General features: G+C 45.8%; 1 protein-coding gene across 4 annotated transcripts in view; it reads left to right on the plus strand.

Moving 5' to 3' along the window:
• LOC147603357 (SNF2 domain-containing protein / helicase domain-containing protein / HNH endonuclease domain-containing protein) overlaps nucleotides 1-18,979 on the plus strand; it is a 92,792-nt gene that overhangs the window by 39,770 nt on the left and 34,043 nt on the right. For all 4 annotated transcript variants that reach the window (XR_015265617.1, XR_015265618.1, XM_086796574.1 and 1 more), the window contains one exon: nucleotides 6,477-6,587. Coding sequence is in view for 2 of the 4 variants with exons in the window: in XM_086796574.1 (XP_086652700.1) it covers nucleotides 6,477-6,587 (111 nt within the window). In the remaining 2 variants the exon portion in view is untranslated. The remainder of the gene's footprint in view (nucleotides 1-6,476; nucleotides 6,588-18,979) is intronic.

An 18,979-nucleotide genomic window follows, 5' to 3' on the forward strand; every position in this document is an offset into this window, starting at 1 on the left:
TTGTAAAGTTGGGAATGTTTTCCCGAGTCTGAATGGACGTCTTGAACGCCTTGTATTGTGGCCCGAGACCACGTAGACAGACTTCCACCTTGTCATCATCATCTACTGACACACCAATAGATGCAAGGGATTCCACAATACCCTTTATCTTCAGCGCATAGTCATTCATAGACATGCTCTTTTTCTCCACAGTATGAAGTTCATTCTTTAACTGTATCTTACGTGCCTTGGTATTTGTTTCATAAAGCTTTACCAAGGTGTCCCACGCCTCCTTGTGGGACTTGGCATCCTGAATGTGCCCAATCATGGTGTCCTGTATACTAATGGAAAGCCAATACATAACCTTCCTGGCTCCTTGGTTCCAGTCTTTAAACTCTTTCACATCTGCAGCAGTCGGATTTATATCCGGTATCTCCGGTGCCTCTTCATTCTCACCTTCTATGTAGTCCCAATAACCTTTTCCCATCAGGAAATTTGTCAACCTGAACCTCCAAGCATGGAAGTTATTCTTATCCAGCTTCTCAGCCACAATCTGTGTTATGCCATCATTAGACATCTTGCCAAACACACAATTTCACCAGAAACTGCACTCTGGTTTTTCTGCACAACCTGCAGTATTTTCTGCACAGCGGTACTGTAGTACTCTCAAATGTCACAACCAGTGACTTCAATGTGCATACATACACCCAATGGCAACTGTAGACCTCTTTGCAGCACCCACAGTGTCTGCACAGTCAATCTGTCTTCCTGTAGTTCTTAAAACAGAGTTCTGCAGAGAATCGATGACTTACCCACAGTGCTCGAAATCACCTGCTTTCTGAAAAACGGAGGTCCAGAAAGCTATAGTTGCCCTATAGCTTTACTCCCGCGAAGAAAGCTCCTCAATCAGAAACCGTTTGCCGGTGCCTCCCGTAGAGCTCCCGACAAGGGTGTAGTCACCAACATAATAGGGAAGAGTAGTTGAAGCTCTTACCCTCGTACCGCTTCCTGTGGTTCTCTTGCTTGCAGCTCCGCCCTTAGCACAAACCAGGCTCTGATACCATGAAAAGATGCAGGGGGGAAGAGAGCTTGAGCTCTTGCAAGCGCGCACACACACTCACAAAACCCTAATAGAGAACACACAAGATGAGAGGCTGAAAATCTTTTTCTTCTTCACTCAACACTCAACACACCATATACAAGAATAAGAGTACACATAATATGAAAGGTACTCAACCAATACATACACGGGTTCTCTATAGTGTGAACCTGACTAAATGAGCTGGCGCTATAACTATGCCAGTCTCTAGAATGGCTGTCACACAGCCTGTCATCCCACTGGCCGCATATCACCCAAGATCTCACCAACCATGCCAGTGGTGTAAGTGTGGGGCCTATCTCCCAGGCGGGTCATCAGTGGCCACCGCCTCACTAGACGAGCTCGATATCTCAACACATGGATACCCCTACTGCCTTGCATTCGTGCACGCAAGCTCGGGTGGCCACGAGATATCCCTTGCCACCCACCATACAACAGCCCCCTTCCACTGCACCGATCGTTCACTCCACCATCCCAGTGCAACATTCCTCGGCACTGACTGAGGCTCTTTTAGCCTCACCTACATCTACAATGGCTTTCATCTCCGCTACAGTGGTCCTAAGATCACCAGATCATGGACTGTTGCTTCCCTACTCCTCGTCATTGGCTTTACAACACACCATCTGCTACCCTCACCACATCACAACCCACCAACACCCATCACCACCACCATCTTGACACTCTCTACATCCGCGGGCTCGAGTGGTCCGGGATCCGTTGCAACCCGCCTCACCGTCACCCTCCACTGTACTCATACTTTTACCACGAATCTCCATGGAGGAGGCACCCTCTCCACTCCTTATCTCCCTCCTCTCCCCGCCAACCTCCCCGTTGACAGTGACTCCTCACACCACATTAGTGGATTCATGGCCCCCATCATTGGTTACAGATTCTATCCCCCTTCGAGCACCTAGTCATCACCATCCTCGCCTATGACTTGTCCCAATGCTAGCATGGACACCCCCCCCCACGCTTCCAGCTTCTCGGAGCTGGCCCCTCTTGGTGACCTCATTGGTTTACACTGAGTTCCATCTTACTAATGTTGGTTACCTCGTGCAGCCTCTCTCCCCATCCTTGACTCAGGCTCCCCTTCCATCCCTCGACACCCCGTTTACACTGCATCCTTTTTTCCTACCACCTCCCGCTTAGGCTTCTTCCCCAACCTTTCCCGCACACCATCCACTATCACATCACAAAGCACATTTTGCAAGATTTTTTGACCTGACCACTTAATTGGAGAATGCTTGACTCATTAGAAGAGTGCTATACCGCATGGCCTCGTGGTATCCCCAACCTTGGCTTCGCTTGTGGTCCTGCTAGCTCTTGCAGTAGTGTTTACATCGGCCTCCCTGGATGAGCTGGCGAAGCTCAAGAAGGGGCTTGAGGATTATCAGAGGTCGTCTCAAAAACAAGAAAATGCGGCCGTGGCGGACCTTAAGAAAGAGATCGAAGAACTCAAGACCAAAGATACCAAAGCCAACCCATGGTGCACACTCTATGCAACTCTCAAGGCCATTTCCCACATGAGTGTCCTTCCAAGAAGGATTGTTTGTTCCGCTCAAAAGATGGCCATGAGGATAAGGAATGCTATTCAAGGTTCTTTGGCTAATGCACCACCAAGGAGCCACCCCTCTCAATCCTTTCACTAAAGACGACATGGTGGCTCCAACCACTGCACCACTGGGGTCTCCCACTAGGACTACCATGGCCACACATGCCCTGATGACCACTTACTCAGTGCCAGTGACGAACCCACCGGTGGCAGCACTCACGTATTCTTCTTGCACACCATCGAGCTTTGGATGCCGCCTCTAACAGTTACTTAGCCTTGTGTGCAGCCACTTACGCCCAACCCCCTCATCTTGCACACCTAAGGCAGTGGGTGACACTCACATATGCCCATGCTCCACAACCAGGGGTACCACAAGTGACATACACCCCACCCCCTCCAGTGCAAGTGCAATACCAAGTTGGTACACTCCCCACCTATGAATCCTATCTTCCGGACATGCCAATCTCTCAATGCGGCCAGTGTCGACCAACGAAATCCAGTGGTGTATGCAGCTGCTTCCCCTACTAATCTTGTATATGGGGCCAGGCCACCTCAAAGAACCACCAACCAGCGTCCTACCAACCAACCCCACTGTGCTTGCATTGCCTCCAGAGAGCAGAGATCACTACACCTGGGATTGCCCCAAACCCATTCTGGCCACCCCTACAATCAAGAGCTTCCCAGGCCCAAGGGGATTTGAGAGCCCCCTCACCTCCCCCACCCTCGATAGTCATAGTTCCAAGCCTGGTGGAGCAGGTCTTTAAGAAAGCATTGGAGTAGTTGAGCCATACTCTCCCATGAAAATTGATGCGCAACTTACCTCTCAGGCTTTGGGAGGCACCTTCACTCCCCTAGCCATCCATCTCAGTCTTGGGAGGCACCGTTCCATCTGAAAGTTCCTCCTCGTCCATGGCAGGGTGGCAAGCAATAATGTCAGGGATGAAGGTGGAGATCCCGCTTTTTTAGTTGTGTCGTCTGAGCTTAGAAGCAGCCGAGCATCTTCAAATCTTGGCTCAAAGGGTGGATTCATCCTAGAACCATCCAGAGTAAAAGCTCTCCTAGTAGTGGTGGACGACCCCAGGAACAAGCTAGAGTTTGCTTCACATCCGTTAGGTCCATTTTTTTCTAAGTTACGGATTTGACGCGAACCATAAATGGGGCTAGATTTGGAAAAAATATAGAAAACAAGCATTCTAGGAGTAGTGGACCATTGCAGCCCAAGGGTGACAGTCTCCATTGGTGGAACCGAAGTCTCTGGAGTCATTGAGACAACTAGGAAAGCATTGGTGCTTCGCATCATTGACCCAGCCCCCTTTGCCAATAGAGTGGTCAATCAAAGAGAAGTCATGCTGGAGACAACTAGGAAAACATTGGTGCTTTGCATCACTGACCCAGCCCCCTTTGCCACTAGAGTGGTCAACCAAAGAGAAGTCATGCCTCTAGGAATGGTAGGAATGATGTTCTAGATGAATTTTGTGGTCCCTGACCAGAGGAGCATATAGTCTATTGATAGGTAGGCCATGGTTTGCAAATTACTCGAGTGGTGCATGATTGGGGTCAAGACAACTTACATGTTCCCACAGCTGAAGACCTTATCTCTAGAGAACTGTATTGATGAGGCCTTCGGTGGAGCCACTCTGCATGATACCATCCCCATAGGGAAGAAAATTGATGCAGAGCAGGAGAAGATATCTTCAGAGGAGTTATCTTATCATGGTGTGAGTTTCCATCATAGGAGTGGCAAATGGTTGGAGTCCTGTCAAGGGTTTGAGTGCAACATGGTGGACATAGCTGAGTTCGCGATGTCCAGTATGTTGCAATGGCTAGAGGAGGAGATGTTGGAAGAACTCTCTATACCTTATTGGGGCGTGTGATCTCGGTAGAAGGGCTCTTCCTAGATCTGGAGAAGATCGGTGTAATTCTTCGACTCACTACACCGACCAACCCCAAGGGGCTTGGGACACACGGGCTACCAGAGGAGGTTTGTAAGGATGTATGCTCACATTTGTTTCCCTCTCAACAGGTTTTTGCATGCAGATGTGCCATATCATTGGGGTTCAGACTAGGAGAAGGTCTTTGCTTTCCTTAAGGACATGCTGGTGCACACACCTGCACTGGTTATTCCTAACTGGGAGGTCATTTTTCATGTGCACACCAATGCTAGTGGGTTGGCAGTGGGAGCAGTGTTAGCCCAACCAGATTCAAATTTGAAGATGGTGGACATACCAATACGCTATGCGAGTAGACAACTCAAAAGGCCGGAGCGTAATTACTCCACCACTGAGCGAGGTGGTCCGGTCATTCTCTACTCATTTTAGAAATTCAATCACTACTTATTGGGCCACCACTTTGTGGTGATTACAGATCACCAAGCCTTGAAGTATCTCCTCAACAAGGCCCAGGTCTCTGGTCGAGTGTGGTGGTGGCTACTTTTCTTTGGAGAATTGGTGGACTTCGAGATTATGGTGAGACCAGGCAAAGAACATCTCTTGGCAGATCACCTTTCAAGGATTCCAAGTGGACAGCTGTCCTCAGAAGAGTATTGCTAGGTTTCCTCAAGTTGTAGAAAACTGCATTAGGATTTCTTAATCTCTCCCTAATCATGAGTAAACTAGCCCTGATCCATGGAAAGACTCTAATCCATGATGAATATTATGCTAAATAAGACTAAAAGCAAGAGCAAAAATACTAAAACAATAACAAAGATGCCAAAAACCAAGATTAGGGCCAAAACAAGTGATGTTCCTTCCATTCCATAATGCCTTTTCATACAAAAACCTAGCCCTAGGGCTTTCCCTAACCAAGGTCCACACTTCAGGCACCATCCATGGCCCCCTGGGCCCTTTCTGTCGACACACAAGACCCCAACAGACTATAAGCTCTTCCTAGACAGCTACAAGTACTCCGGGACTTAAATGTTTCACCATGCTCTTCCTAGACAGCTACAAGTACTCCGGGACTTAAATGTTTCACCATGCTCAGGAAAAAGACACAAAAGCACTATGCTTCACAAGCATTACAATACATTTGATGTTTCCATGACTCGCATGCTATGAGTATGATGAAACTATTCAAGTATGCATATGACAACGAGTATCCTGATGGCAAAGCCCATATGACTAAGAGTACCCCCAACTTCACTGGCTGGTTGTCAAATATTATCAGTGGAAGATCATAACCTTGGTCTTGTTCTTTGCAAAGAATGCCAATGTCTTTGTAAGCCCTCAAGTGTACGTGACAATAGTTCTACATCATCTCATAACAGGGATGGACACCACCGCCTGCATTCCGCCCTACCCATTTTAGTCGTGTTGTATACTAGTTTCTGAAAGCACATGCCATGTGTGTACTTGGGCAACGACCTGTGCATAGAGTGCGATCATGGCCCACCCCTATATGCCTCAACCAGCTAGCCTTGTTTCTTCCCAGTCGTGTTGTATACTGGCTTCTGAAAGCCCATTCTATATATGTGTGGCTTTGGCCAATGACCTGTGCATAGAGTGTGATCATGGTCCATATGACCACTGCTATATGCCTCAACCGGCTAATCAGTGCAAAAATCCACAAAGCTACAGTCGAGATTTTGTCCCATATGTTTTGCTTCTTCAATGCTAGCTCTGAGTGTGAAGATATGGTCTAATGGGGAGTGATGTATAAAAATTTCCAATGGCCACCTAAAAAAAGGGTGCTGTTATATAATTAAAAATTTTAACTCGTTGCAATGTGTGTGTTTGATCATTGATGCTTTACTGCTGATCCATGTATATGGAGAGAGAGAGAGAGAGAGAGAGAGAGAGAGGTGAGAGGGGGCATTTTTGTTTACGGGTATTAAATTCTTGGTTGTAGATTAAAATTGCCATCATAGGATTGACTGCCGGGGGTGTGGGACTTGACTTCTCTTCTGCTCAAACAGTGGTTTTTACAGAGCTACCAAAGTCGTCATCAGAGCTAATTCAGGTAATGTATGCTTCTATGAAACTACTGCTTCGTCTAAAGGAAAATTTAAATTTCTAGCTCAAATTGATGATGTACCAGTCCTGTGTAAATAGAGTCGTGATCCTCTTCCAGAAATGTACTGTGCTGCCAGGTAGACCTAAAGGCAGCGAGCGAGGCTGTAGGTTATGCTACATTTACATTACTCATGCGACTGACTAGTCTACCCATTAAATGGCCAGAACCACAATATGCTGTCATGCATTTTAAGGAGACTTTGAGAACTTTTCTAGAGGTGCCGCGAAAACTCTGCGAGGATGCCACCTGCTCTCTCCTGCTGCGTCTCCTCCCTCCTGCTGCTGCGCCTCCTCTCCTCCTGCCCACCTCTCTCCTTCTGCGCGGCCCATGGTTCCTCCTGCCCGCCCCTTCCTCCTGTCCTGCTCTTGCCGACCTCCTCCTCCAGCAGCAGCCCTCTTTCCACCCTCATGCAGTCTTTAGTATGGAATACATTAGTTTTTGATTGGCAATATGGCTTCTGCCAATGCCAGTCGTTCCTCACCCCCCTCGGCCGGGAGAACTATAAACTTTTCACAACCTTGCAAATTGACATTGAACAGGAAACTCCGCACAACATTTTTGATCCGATTTATGGATCCTACCCTGCTGCCGTCAAGTGTGGGACTGGCATTTGGCAGTCCTACCCATGGAGGTGGCAGCAGAACATTTCCAGGATGTGCGCCTGCTTGGTAGACGCTTCTTCCAAATAGGCTTTGACTCACTAGAAGCCACTAGTGCTCTGGGCTTTGGCCAGTAGTCCCCTTCCACTTGGTCCTAAAAGGATCTGCCTCTTCAGGTATTACACAGATTTTGATCCAGTGAAAGAAGACCGATGCCTCACCTCCATTACACTTACATTTCCTGGCCTCCCAAGGGCCTAGCGTAATTTGCTGAGGGCAATAGGAGCTGCCTTCAGCACCATACCCAAGATCCCTCCACTACATGGGCCACCAAGGAGTGTCATAGAAACAGGATGAGAAGAGGTAGACGAGCAACCAATGCCAATGGTGGATATGCACAACAGCTACTTGACGGACATGTGCATGTCTGTCAGGCAGAGAAGAGGCAGCAACAGATGCCCGGTGGACAAGCAACACATACCTGACCAACATGCAGAACATGTGCCTTGTGCTGCTCCACCCCAGACCCCATTGGGTTATGGTTAGAGACGGCAGATGACCTCCTCCCGCTGCAGCAGACCCTTTATTGGAGCACCCCTAACCCCGATGTCTCTCTCGTTGATGATGCCGGGCTCAGTAGAAGTCGATGATTCAGGATGTGCAGTAATTGGTCTTATTACTGAGCCTGATGTACATGCATATTGCAGTCTCTTGGTGGTGAGGGTGCACTTGGTGATACTCTGCATTTGAATGTACATGCACTGCAGTGTCATGGTGATGAAGGTGCAATTGGTGATACTCTGCATCGCAGTCTTGTGGTAATGGTGGTCAGTTGCCAACATCCCAGAGCAGTTTCCACCCCTTACTTGCATTGTTCACACATTTGAGAGGTGCTAGAGATATCATGGTATTCTTTCCTGCCACTGGAAGCAGTTCATTAGGAACCGGTTCTACCCTGTAGTTACGGAAGGTCCTATGGACATCCTACTATGGTAGGGACACTGACTTGCTTTTGGTTAGTGTAATAGATCTGGGAAGACTTTATCTGGGCACAGTTTTTGGTCAGGTCGTGATGGGACCAAAGGTGGTGATGTATATTGTGCCAATCACTATTTTGCCATATGGTCATTATGCGTGCGAGAAGCAAGTTGGGTCATTCTTATGCAGGGTTGGATGAAACCTGGCATTTTGAATGTGTATGCCCCTAATCTTAGAGGGGAGAGGATATCCTTTTGGAATTCCATCACAGACTCTCCTTCAGTTAGACCATGGTTGAGCAACCTGCTAATAAAAAAGGAGGGTATGAGGGCATTGTTGGGAGAGATTTATCCTCTCTATACATGGCAAAGACTATTGGCAAGAGGATGACATCCACCGGAGGCCAAACTCGCTCCTCTTCTCCTAGACTAACCGAATGAGAGATGTAGCTTGCATTTATGCCTGACTCAACCACCTCTATGTTGACGAGTGGGTTCTTGACAAAGGTGGTTCTGCACTTGAAATCTGACCATTGCCCAACAGTACTATGCATTAGAGATGCAGGAGTCAAAGTTCTCTCCCCCAACAACAACGCCCCCCCCACCCCCCCACCCCCCCCCCCCTCCCCGCGGTGTGGGCATTCCTTAGGGAAGTCAAGAACTCCAAATTCAGAAACCAATCCCTTCATACCAGTCTAATCAGGGTCCGTCTCGCCCAAGCCAGGGTAACCCCAGAAGAACTCCAGCTCATCCATCTGCCTTTGTCCAGAATAATCTCAGAACTTCTTTCCAGAACTGGGGCAACCAAAGAGAAAGAATTCCGCCTCAGACTGCAGCAGCTAGAGCAGTCGCAATTTCAGATGTAGTAGAAGAGGAAAAAGGACGGATCTATACTACGATTGAAAACCAAGGGCCTAACCGACAATTCTCAGTCATCCATACTCTAGCAGAGTATCAGGGTAAACCAAGAAATCAAAGATGCACTTCGGTCATGCTGTGGTGGCAGGGAACCCAAGAAGTGGCTAAGCTATCTGCACCTAGTCGAGTTCGCCTACAATGCTTCTTATCACAGAAGTATTGGGAATGAATCCTTTTAAAGCTCTGTATGGACAAGATTGCTTAACTCCATTAACTAGGTCCGACCCATTGATTAGGGTCGAGATGTCCAGACAAATGCTTGACGACATGGAGCAGCAGATGCAGGCAATTCATAAAGATATAAAAGCTATCCAGGATCGACAGACGCAGTATACAGATAAGAAGAGGACCGTCAGAGAATTCAAATAAGTAGATATGGTCTTCATTCGAGTACGACCCAAAAGAAGTTCTTTATCTTTTGAGAAGTATAAGAAGTTATCCCCCAGATATTGTGGGCCATATCTGATTTCAAAGAAAGTAGGTGACTTAGCCCGCGAGCTTCTTTTACCTCCTCATCTCAAAGTTCATAATGTATTTCATGTAAGCCTTCTATAGAAATATGTGCCAAACCCAAATCATGTAAAGACGGTAAAACTTCAGTGGCAAGATACACCGTCAGCTTCTAGGATACGCTAGCTCCTTCCTTTATATAAGGCGTAACTCTTACTTGTCGCTCGCAGTAATCTTACTTCCATCGATCTCCTTTCTTTCTTAATCTCTTTTATGGCTTGGTAGCAAGACTTGGTTTTATCCATGATGATTTCTCACCTTCAAGACGCAAGCGAGTCTGTGAAGAAGGATTTTATAGAACTGTATGAGCGCTCACTTTTCCCTCACTTGGGAACTTCTGTAGCTCAGACCAAATGGCGGACCTATCAAGACATAACTAGGGTAACACCGTGGGGTCAGCAGCACTTTCGTAACAATGTCCGCTTGGCTATGGTTATTGAAGCTTTGGGTTTGGATCCCCGATACTATTGCGTGATGAGATCAAGGCATGTTGGGTTTTCTGAGCGGGTCTTCTTACTTGCGTGTTTTCTTGCTCACCAGAAGATATGCCTTTATCCCATTTTTGGCTTGCCTCTTAGAGGTCCTTTTGTTAGATCACCTCATACCACTGAGGTAGGTACTGCAATAAACAGCCGAATTATTCCCATAGATGAGTTACCTTATACGTGTGCAGCTTGTGAGTGCTGCTTTTGTGACCATATGATGGACGAGCTTATGGGACAGGGGAAGATGCTGGACATTTTGAGAGGCTGGGGAGGAATCTTACATTCTCTCCCACTTGAAAAACGCGAGATGTCCTCATCTCGCAAACTGGGGTAATTTCGCAAGATGCACGAATATGAGACTAAGAGAAAATTTAATTAAGATTAACCACCAAGAAAAGTCTCAAAGAGAGTAAGACTCAAGACAAGAACAAAGATTTTAACTTTATTCACTCTTGGAACACCTACAGCAAAGATAGAAGAACTTTTTACAATTCCATAAGCCCGTCCATCATATGGTCACAAAAGCAGCACTCACAAGCTGCACACGTATAAGGTAACTCATCTATGGGAATAATTCGGCTGTTTATTGCAGTACCTACCTCAGTGGTATGAGGTGATCTAACAAAATGACCTCTAAGAGGCAAGCCAAAAATGGGATAAAGGCATATCTTCTGGTGAGCAAGAAAACACGCAAGTAAGAAGACCCGCTCAGAAAACCCAACATGCCTTGATCTCATCACGCAATAGTATCGGGGATCCAAACCCAAAGCTTCAATAACCATAGCCAAGCGGACATTGTTACGAAAGTGCTGCTGACCCCACGGTGTTACCCTAGTTATGTCTTGATAGGTCCGCCATTTGGTCTGAGCTACAGAAGTTCCCAAGTGAGGGAAAAGTGAGCGCTCATACAGTTCTATAAAATCCTTCTTCACAGACTCGCTTGCGTCTTGAAGGTGAGAAATCATCATGGATAAAACCAAGTCTTGCTACCAAGCCATAAAAGAGATTAAGAAAGAAAGGAGATCGATGGAAGTAAGATTACTGCGAGCGACAAGTAAGAGTTACGCCTTATATAAAGGAAGGAGCTAGCGTATCCTAGAAGCTGACGGTGTATCTTGCCACTGAAGTTTTACCGTCTTTACATGATTTGGGTTTGGCACATATTTCTATAGAAGGCTTACATGAAATACATTATGAACTTTGAGATGAGGAGGTAAAAGAAGCTCGCGGGCTAAGTCACCTACTTTCTTTGAAATCAGATATGGCCCACAATATCTGGGGGATAACTTCTTATACTTCTCAAGAGATAAAGAACTTCTTTTGGGTCGTACTCGAATGAAGACCATATCTACTTATTTGAATTCTCTGACGGTCCTCTTCTTATCTGTATACTGCGTCTGTCGATCCTGGATAGCTTTTATATCTTTATGAATTACCTGCATCTGCTGCTCCATGTCGTCAAGCATTTGTCTGGACATCTCGACCCTAATCAATGGGTCGGACCTAGTTAATGGAGTTAAGCAATCTTGTCCATACAGAGCTTTAAAAGGATTCATTCCCAATACTTCTGTGATAAGAAGCATTGTAGGCGAACTCGACTAGGTGCAGATAGCTTAGCCACTTCTTGGGTTCCCTGCCACCACAGCATGACCGAAGTGCATCTTTGATTTCTTGGTTTACCCTGATACTCTGCTAGAGTATGGATGACTGAGAATTGTCGGTTAGGCCCTTGGTTTTCAATCGTAGTATAGATCCGTCCTTTTTCCTCTTCTACTACATCTGAAATTGCGACTGCTCTAGCTGCTGCAGTCTGAGGCGGAATTCTTTCTCTTTGGTTGCCCCAGTTCTGGACAAAGGCAGATGGATGAGCTGGAGTTCTTCTGGGGTTACCCTGGCTTGGGCGAGACGGACCCTGATTAGACTGGTATGAAGGGATTGGTTTCTGAATTTGGAGTTCTTGACTTCCCTGTGCTCTTGACATGGCAGGAGTTGGGCAGTCTTTTAACTGATGACCAAAACCTTGGCACCCAAAACACCGGTTCTCACTTTTGAACTCATCGTTCTGAATCCTTAAAACAGGTGGACCCCCTGAGAAAGAATTCTGGGGAAAGGGTCTTCCTTTCTTAAACAGAATCTTTCTTTTATCTTAGAGAGAGAATAATTATGAGATCAGAAAGGCAGGTTCTTACTCCTGTATACCTCGAAGGCTGGGGAGGAATCTTACACCAGCAGTCACCACCTTGGTGTTTGCCCTCTTGGGATTCCTTTCTATATTGGGTGCCAAATTCTTGTGGGAGTTTGAGAGCCTCAGAATTTGGTTCAGGCAATGGAAATTGGTACTAGCCCGGTATAAGACTCTTGTGGGTCATCCTAGTGGTGAGCTTGGCATCAGATATCTTGTGCCTCGACATCAACTTCGGCCCGACCTCGATATCGGCACGCTTGTTTGATATTGTATTCATTAATTGTATTGATCTTGGCTTGGAAAAGCTCCTGGATTGTTCCTGAAATAAATTCTTGAAGAGGGGGTGGGGCCTCTTCCCCGCTCAGCGTGTACTGTGTGAAACCCCTTTTCCCATCTCTCTCTTCCCCTTCTTTCTCTCTAATTATATCTCTTGTACACGTGGTTAAATCTGTCATCACTTCACGCTTCGTTGGGCTTACAGTGGTATTAGAGCAGGGATTTCTCTCGAAGAAATCTTTTCTGGGGTGACAGAACCATGTCAAGTGTTGAGGGAGACCAAGGGCCTCAAGAAGGGAACAACTATGAGACCAACCCAGTCCTCATCTCGCAAAGTAGAGGGCAACTCTTTTTCTTAAGATCCAATTTATTCTGAGGTTCATTATATTCTGGTCAACTCAACAGAATACTGGGATAAATATCGCTTATATAGAACTCATCGTTAAATAACAATTCGTTCAGATCATATCATTCATATCTTTAATACGATAATGGTCCATTAGACCGAAAAAATTTCTTTTTGAACATTCCTCCACGGAAATTTCAGTCAAGCAAGCTCTCAATTTGTCATCCCTTAACTTGATCTACCGTGTTAAGTGCTAACAGTAGCAATTTGACAGCACAATCCACTAATCTCATAGTGATTTGCTGAAATCATTATCATCATTCTAGTTATGAATATCATCACAGGGACTCGTCCCATTCATCCTCATTGTGGTTTCGCTCAGCTTATTACATTTCAACCAATTTCAGGGATCATCATTTTTCAATCAGAATCCAAATCAACTCATCAGTTCTCAAACAGAATTAAGAATCATATCAACCACATTCGAATTCATCATCTAGATAGCATTAATGCTTATAATTTCAAGTCTTAGATTTACTCGTATATAGTGCCGGTAAAGAGCTGCAGTTATACCCTCAGTATATACGGTAGTCATGATACTTGGAACTATAAGGTAAATACCATCGTGTCTAGGCCTCAAGCAAGTCAGGGTTCCATACAATTGCGGTACTTCCATCTGAAGACCCAATTACTAATTTACGAATTTTCAGTTTGAATATGAATTTGTATGAATTATATCACACAATTACAACCTTTTTTGTGCTTCTTGATAAATTTTTGACATATTTGGCTTCTCATTTGATCTTTATTAGTCAATTTGCTCTGATATCAACTGAGAGATCCCTGTCTCCACCGCACAACGGATTCGGGGTGCTAGCAGCGAAAGTAGCACTTCTTACGCGAGCCAGGGTCCCACACTCGGAGCCTCGCCCACGGATATCCGGACAAGAGACTAATCCGTCGATTCTTTCAAACCGAACTCGGAAAAACTTCTCTTGTCCGGAAAGCACGGGCGATTCCACCAGGATAACTTTTTACTCTAACGTAGTCAAGACCATTACTGATCAAACTGATCCGATTGCACCTATAAAGATACTCGTCAGATCAAGGAAGAAACTTGCACTTGGATCATTGGGATCAACGCTTTTTTCCCCATCAAGAGGCACAGCCGTTGATTCCTATCCATAGAACAATTACTATCCGGGATTTACTTTATCTATCGTAATAACAGGATTTGAGTCTCGATTTACGGATCCATCAGTCCAGCCTAACCCCATCCAGTCCCATGGGTTAGCCCAACCACTGTAGTGATGGGATTCAATTAGGAATTTGGTTAGGTTTTGTCCCGGGTACCAAGGAAAAGAGTTCCAAGGCCCCCTAGCCGGAAGCTCATGCAAACATAAAACTAGTCACACCACTTACACACCCAATATGAAATCGCCTTTTTCTCAGCATCAGCTAACTTTAAAACAATCCTTTAATGAAACCATTATGTCACTGATGAACAATCCTCAAAGTCTCTGGTTGAATCCTTATTTCCAGTCATTCATTTATCGGTGTACTTATGGCATCATTGGCAACCAGAACGCTCACCACCTGTTCACTCAGGGGTCTTTTCAATAGTTCCTAGCTCATAGTACCCGGCAATATTTTCACATATAAAAATCAAGATGGAATCCTCGTTGAAGATCAGCAAGATCAATCAACAGATCCATAAGAGAGCCATGGACTCATCCGTTGAGGACCAGCAAGGTCAATCAACCAGATCCATGCTCGGTTTCAGAAAACAACTCTTACTCCTTGTTCCAATATCTTCCACGACGCACGTGTGGGTATCTTCGGCGACCCAGAGCCCGAGCACTGTATGGTCAGCACCCTCTAGGATCCTTCGCAGGTGACCTAGCGCTTCACTCATAGGCCGCTTCCTTGGTCCCTCATCCACCGTACCGGAAGCTCACCATTTAAATCGAACCGAGGCTGGTCAAGACCTTGGTCGACCTTGCTACGCGAGACGTCCTCCATTGACTCTCCGTCAGCAGTTGCAACTTTATCAGTTAGGTCTCCATGACCTTAATCCACAAGACGGTCAAAATGCTTTCCCAGCATTCTTGACATAGAACAGTCATTTACAAACAGGTCACAAAATACAGTTTCTAAATCGAACTGTCATCTTTCCATATTATCTCTCCTCAGTCCACATTACTTATTCCACATTCCATTCATATGTGTACTCATTCTCATCCATTCCCTCATATCGACGACACATTATTTCACACACATTCACATTTATTATTCTTCATATACATCCATGTTCGTACATCCACATCATACATCCAATCTCATATCCGCATTCATACATACACATCCATACATCCACATTCACATCCACATTCACATCCATACATCCACATCTCCATTCATACATCCACATCCACATTCACATTCACATCTATACATCTACATCTACATGCATACATCCACATCTCCATGCATACATCCACATCCACATTCTCATTCACATCTATAGATCTACATCTACATGCATACATCCACATCCACATTCACATTCACATCCATACATCCACATCTACATCCACATTCACATTCATACATATACATCTATATGCATACATTCATTTTCACATTCATACATCCACACTCTCATTTTCACATTCACACATCCACGTTCACATTCATACATCCACATCCACATACATACATCTACGTCCGTATCTACATCCATACATCCACATTCATTTTTCATACATTCATTTCCACATCCTCATTCGTACATCCACATACGCCTTCATATCTATTCTTTTACATCACATCCATTCTCGCCCTATCACAACCCATATACATCTTATCCCATCACATATACTTCTTACCTCATTCCATACACATCTTATCACATTTTAACTGATCTTATCACATCCTAACTCATCTTATCACATCTTATCACATCTCATACACCTCTTATCACATCCTATCACATCTCATATACATCTTATCACATCCTATCACATCTCATATGCATCTTATCATATCCTATCATTTTTCATATCTATTTATAGAATACAAGAGAATTCTTATATTTGATATAAGATTTCTTTACGCATCTATTTATGCATAAATTCCGTTTAGGGAGACTTAACATTTTCGAAATAAAAATCAATCTTTTATGCATCTTCTTATGCATAAATTCATTTTAAATGAGAATGACACTTTGAATTAAAATTCAATCTTTTATGCATCTTCCTATGCATAAATTCAATTTAGATGAGAATGACACTTTTAAATTAAAATTCAATCTTTTATGCATCTTCCTATGCATAAATTCAATTTAGTAGGAATTACACTTTTAGAATAAAAGAATTTCTCTTATCACATCCTATCACGTCTCATACACATCTTATCACATCCTATCACATCTTATATGCATCTTATCACATCCTATCACATCTCATATGCATCTTATCATATCCTATCATTTCCCATATCTATTTATAGAATACAGGAGAATTCTTATATTTGATATAAGATTTCTTCACGCATCTATTTATGCATAAATTCCGTTTAGAGAGACTAACATTTTCGAAATAAAAATCAATCTTTTATGCATCTTCCTATGCATAAATTTATTTTAAATGAGAATGACACTTTGAATTAAAATTCAATCTTTTATGCATCTTCTTATGCATAAATTCAATTTAGATGAGAATGACACTTTTGAATTAAAATTCAATCTTTTATGCATCTTCCTATTCATAAATTCAATTTAGATGAGAATGACACTTTTGAATTAAAAATCAATCTTTTATGCATCTTCTTATGCATAAATTCAATTTAGTAGGAATTACACTTTTAGAATAAAAGAATTTCTCTTATGCATTTTTTTTTTCCGAGAAAAGATCCTTTCATTAGTTATATAAAAACGCCCGAAGGGCTACAAAAGATCTCTCCTGCTCCTAAGAGAGATAGAGCAGCGAATACATCATGGCAGCCCGGGAGACTCTCCCTAGGTGCTGCAAAATACAAGCATCAGTACAAAGAACTGAGCGGCTAAATCATACAATAGGGGGGGGGGAAGAGCCAAACAGGTGGCCTGTAGTGCCAACGGGGGGATCCCGTGTGTAAGGTGTAGAAAGGGCCACAGCGCCTAGTGGTGTGAAAGGCCTGGCGCCGTAAGATCGCCTCATCCGAGTCTCCCCGGATGCGGTCGTACTGTCCTCGCAGGGTGTGTATCAACTCCTGCCAAATCCCCCGTACAGTCTCTGCTGGTGGCTCCAATCTCCCCTCAAAGGCCGTAAAGCACCGGGCCCTCCAGGTGAACCAGATGGTGAGGCTGCTGAGGAGCTCCCATCGTAAATCCCTCTCCTGTGTCCAGCTGGCGGACGAGAAATCCGGTGCCGGAACCAGGCGAGGCTGGCCCCTAATAAATCTGATGGCCTGACTGCCCTGCTCCATCTCATAGCCCATAGCAGGCCCTGACGAAGTCGACCAAGCAGCGGCACCCCACGTAAACATACCCTCTGGAGAGAGGGGGGCCAGAATACGCAGCATCCGCAGCCAAATCTGCTGTGCCTGAGGGCAGTCCCAAAGGCAATGTCTATGTGTCTCCATAGGGTGGCCGCATCGGACGCAGGCCGCCGGAAGACCGCTGTAAACAAGCCAAGTGCCAACTACTGAGCCCCTGTGGGCGACCAGCCACTGAAAAGCCGAGATCCTGCGGGCCTGCCAACTAGCCCAGAGCCGAGCCCAGAAATCCTCCAGGAACTCTTGTGAGAGTCCTTGTAGTCGCCAATGCCCCGCTGTGCCGCTGGAGAAACCGTCCTCCTCGTCGTCAAAATATGTCGCCCCAGCTGAACAGTATACTAGAAAAAGGTGATCTCTGTGGCCTCAAGGGATGCATAAGGATCATGCCACTCGTACTCCCCGGGGTCCCACTGTAGCCGGGCCAAGGGGCGCGCTGCATATGCCCATATGCGCCAATCCGGGAGCACATCAGCAGGGTCGGGGTCAATATGCCACTTCCGAGAAGCGGCGGCCACTACCCGAATCCTCTGAAAGGTGCACTCTGCAACCAAAGGCGACTCCACTTCCACTCTCTGGAGTCTGCCCTCATCCTGAATCTCATAGTAGAGGCATCTGCCATCCTCAGTGCTAGCTCTGACAGTTTTCAGGATCTCCAACTGTGTAAAGGCTCCCATCCACCGTGGGGCCACTGGCTCGAGAGGCGTGAACCACTCCTCTGTGAGTGCCTCCTGTATATCATTCCTCATAATCAACCCCCCTCTGAAGTGACTCAGCCTCTCCACCTGGATCTCCTCTGGTAGATTGCAGAAAGCCTGCCAGTCTCCAAAACTACGAGCTGGGCCTGCCGCTAAAGGTCCCCAGGCTAGACGAGGCCGAGAACCCAGCATATGACCCTGCTCCGTGCGAACCGCTGGGCTCTAGATGAGCGGCTGTCTGGCCCGCTCCTCAACACAAGAAGGAGGCCGCTGAGAGCGCCCCGGTCTCAGCAGCTCCCAAGCTCTCAGGATACTCAAAGCAAATCTGTCCTCCCATCCTCTACTGAGGCCTGTCCTCCTCATCTTTATGAAGATCCAGCGAATCTCTGGTGCCCAAGTACCCCCTGCTGGGGACGCCCGAGCCTGCAGTCGCTGCAAGAGGAGCTCTTTCCAAGGCTCAGCGCCTGGAAGCAACCCCCGAACAATAAGCTTCCCCAATAAGGCTCTACTCTGATCGACTGGATCTATAATGCCCAAACCGCCCTGAGCCAGCGGAAGTTGCCCGAGCTGGCTGACCGTCCCTCCCGGACCACAGAAAGTTCCTGATCAGCCTCTGTACCTGGCTGATGCAAGAGCTCGAGAAAATCCAGCACGACGTAATGTACCACATGGTCGCTAATAACACCTGATTTGCCACCACCACCCTCCCAGCCAAGGATAGTCGAGCTGTACTCCAATACAATAGCTTCTTCCGAATGCTCAGAAGAAGCGGGGCAATCTGCTGCTCAGGTGACAAATCTAGGCCAATCTG

The sequence above is a fragment of the Cibotium barometz genome, chromosome 64 (genome assembly GCF_041138505.1).
Source record: "Cibotium barometz isolate CiBa-2024 chromosome 64, ASM4113850v1, whole genome shotgun sequence".
NCBI classification, from domain to species: Eukaryota; Viridiplantae; Streptophyta; class Polypodiopsida; order Cyatheales; family Cibotiaceae; genus Cibotium; species Cibotium barometz.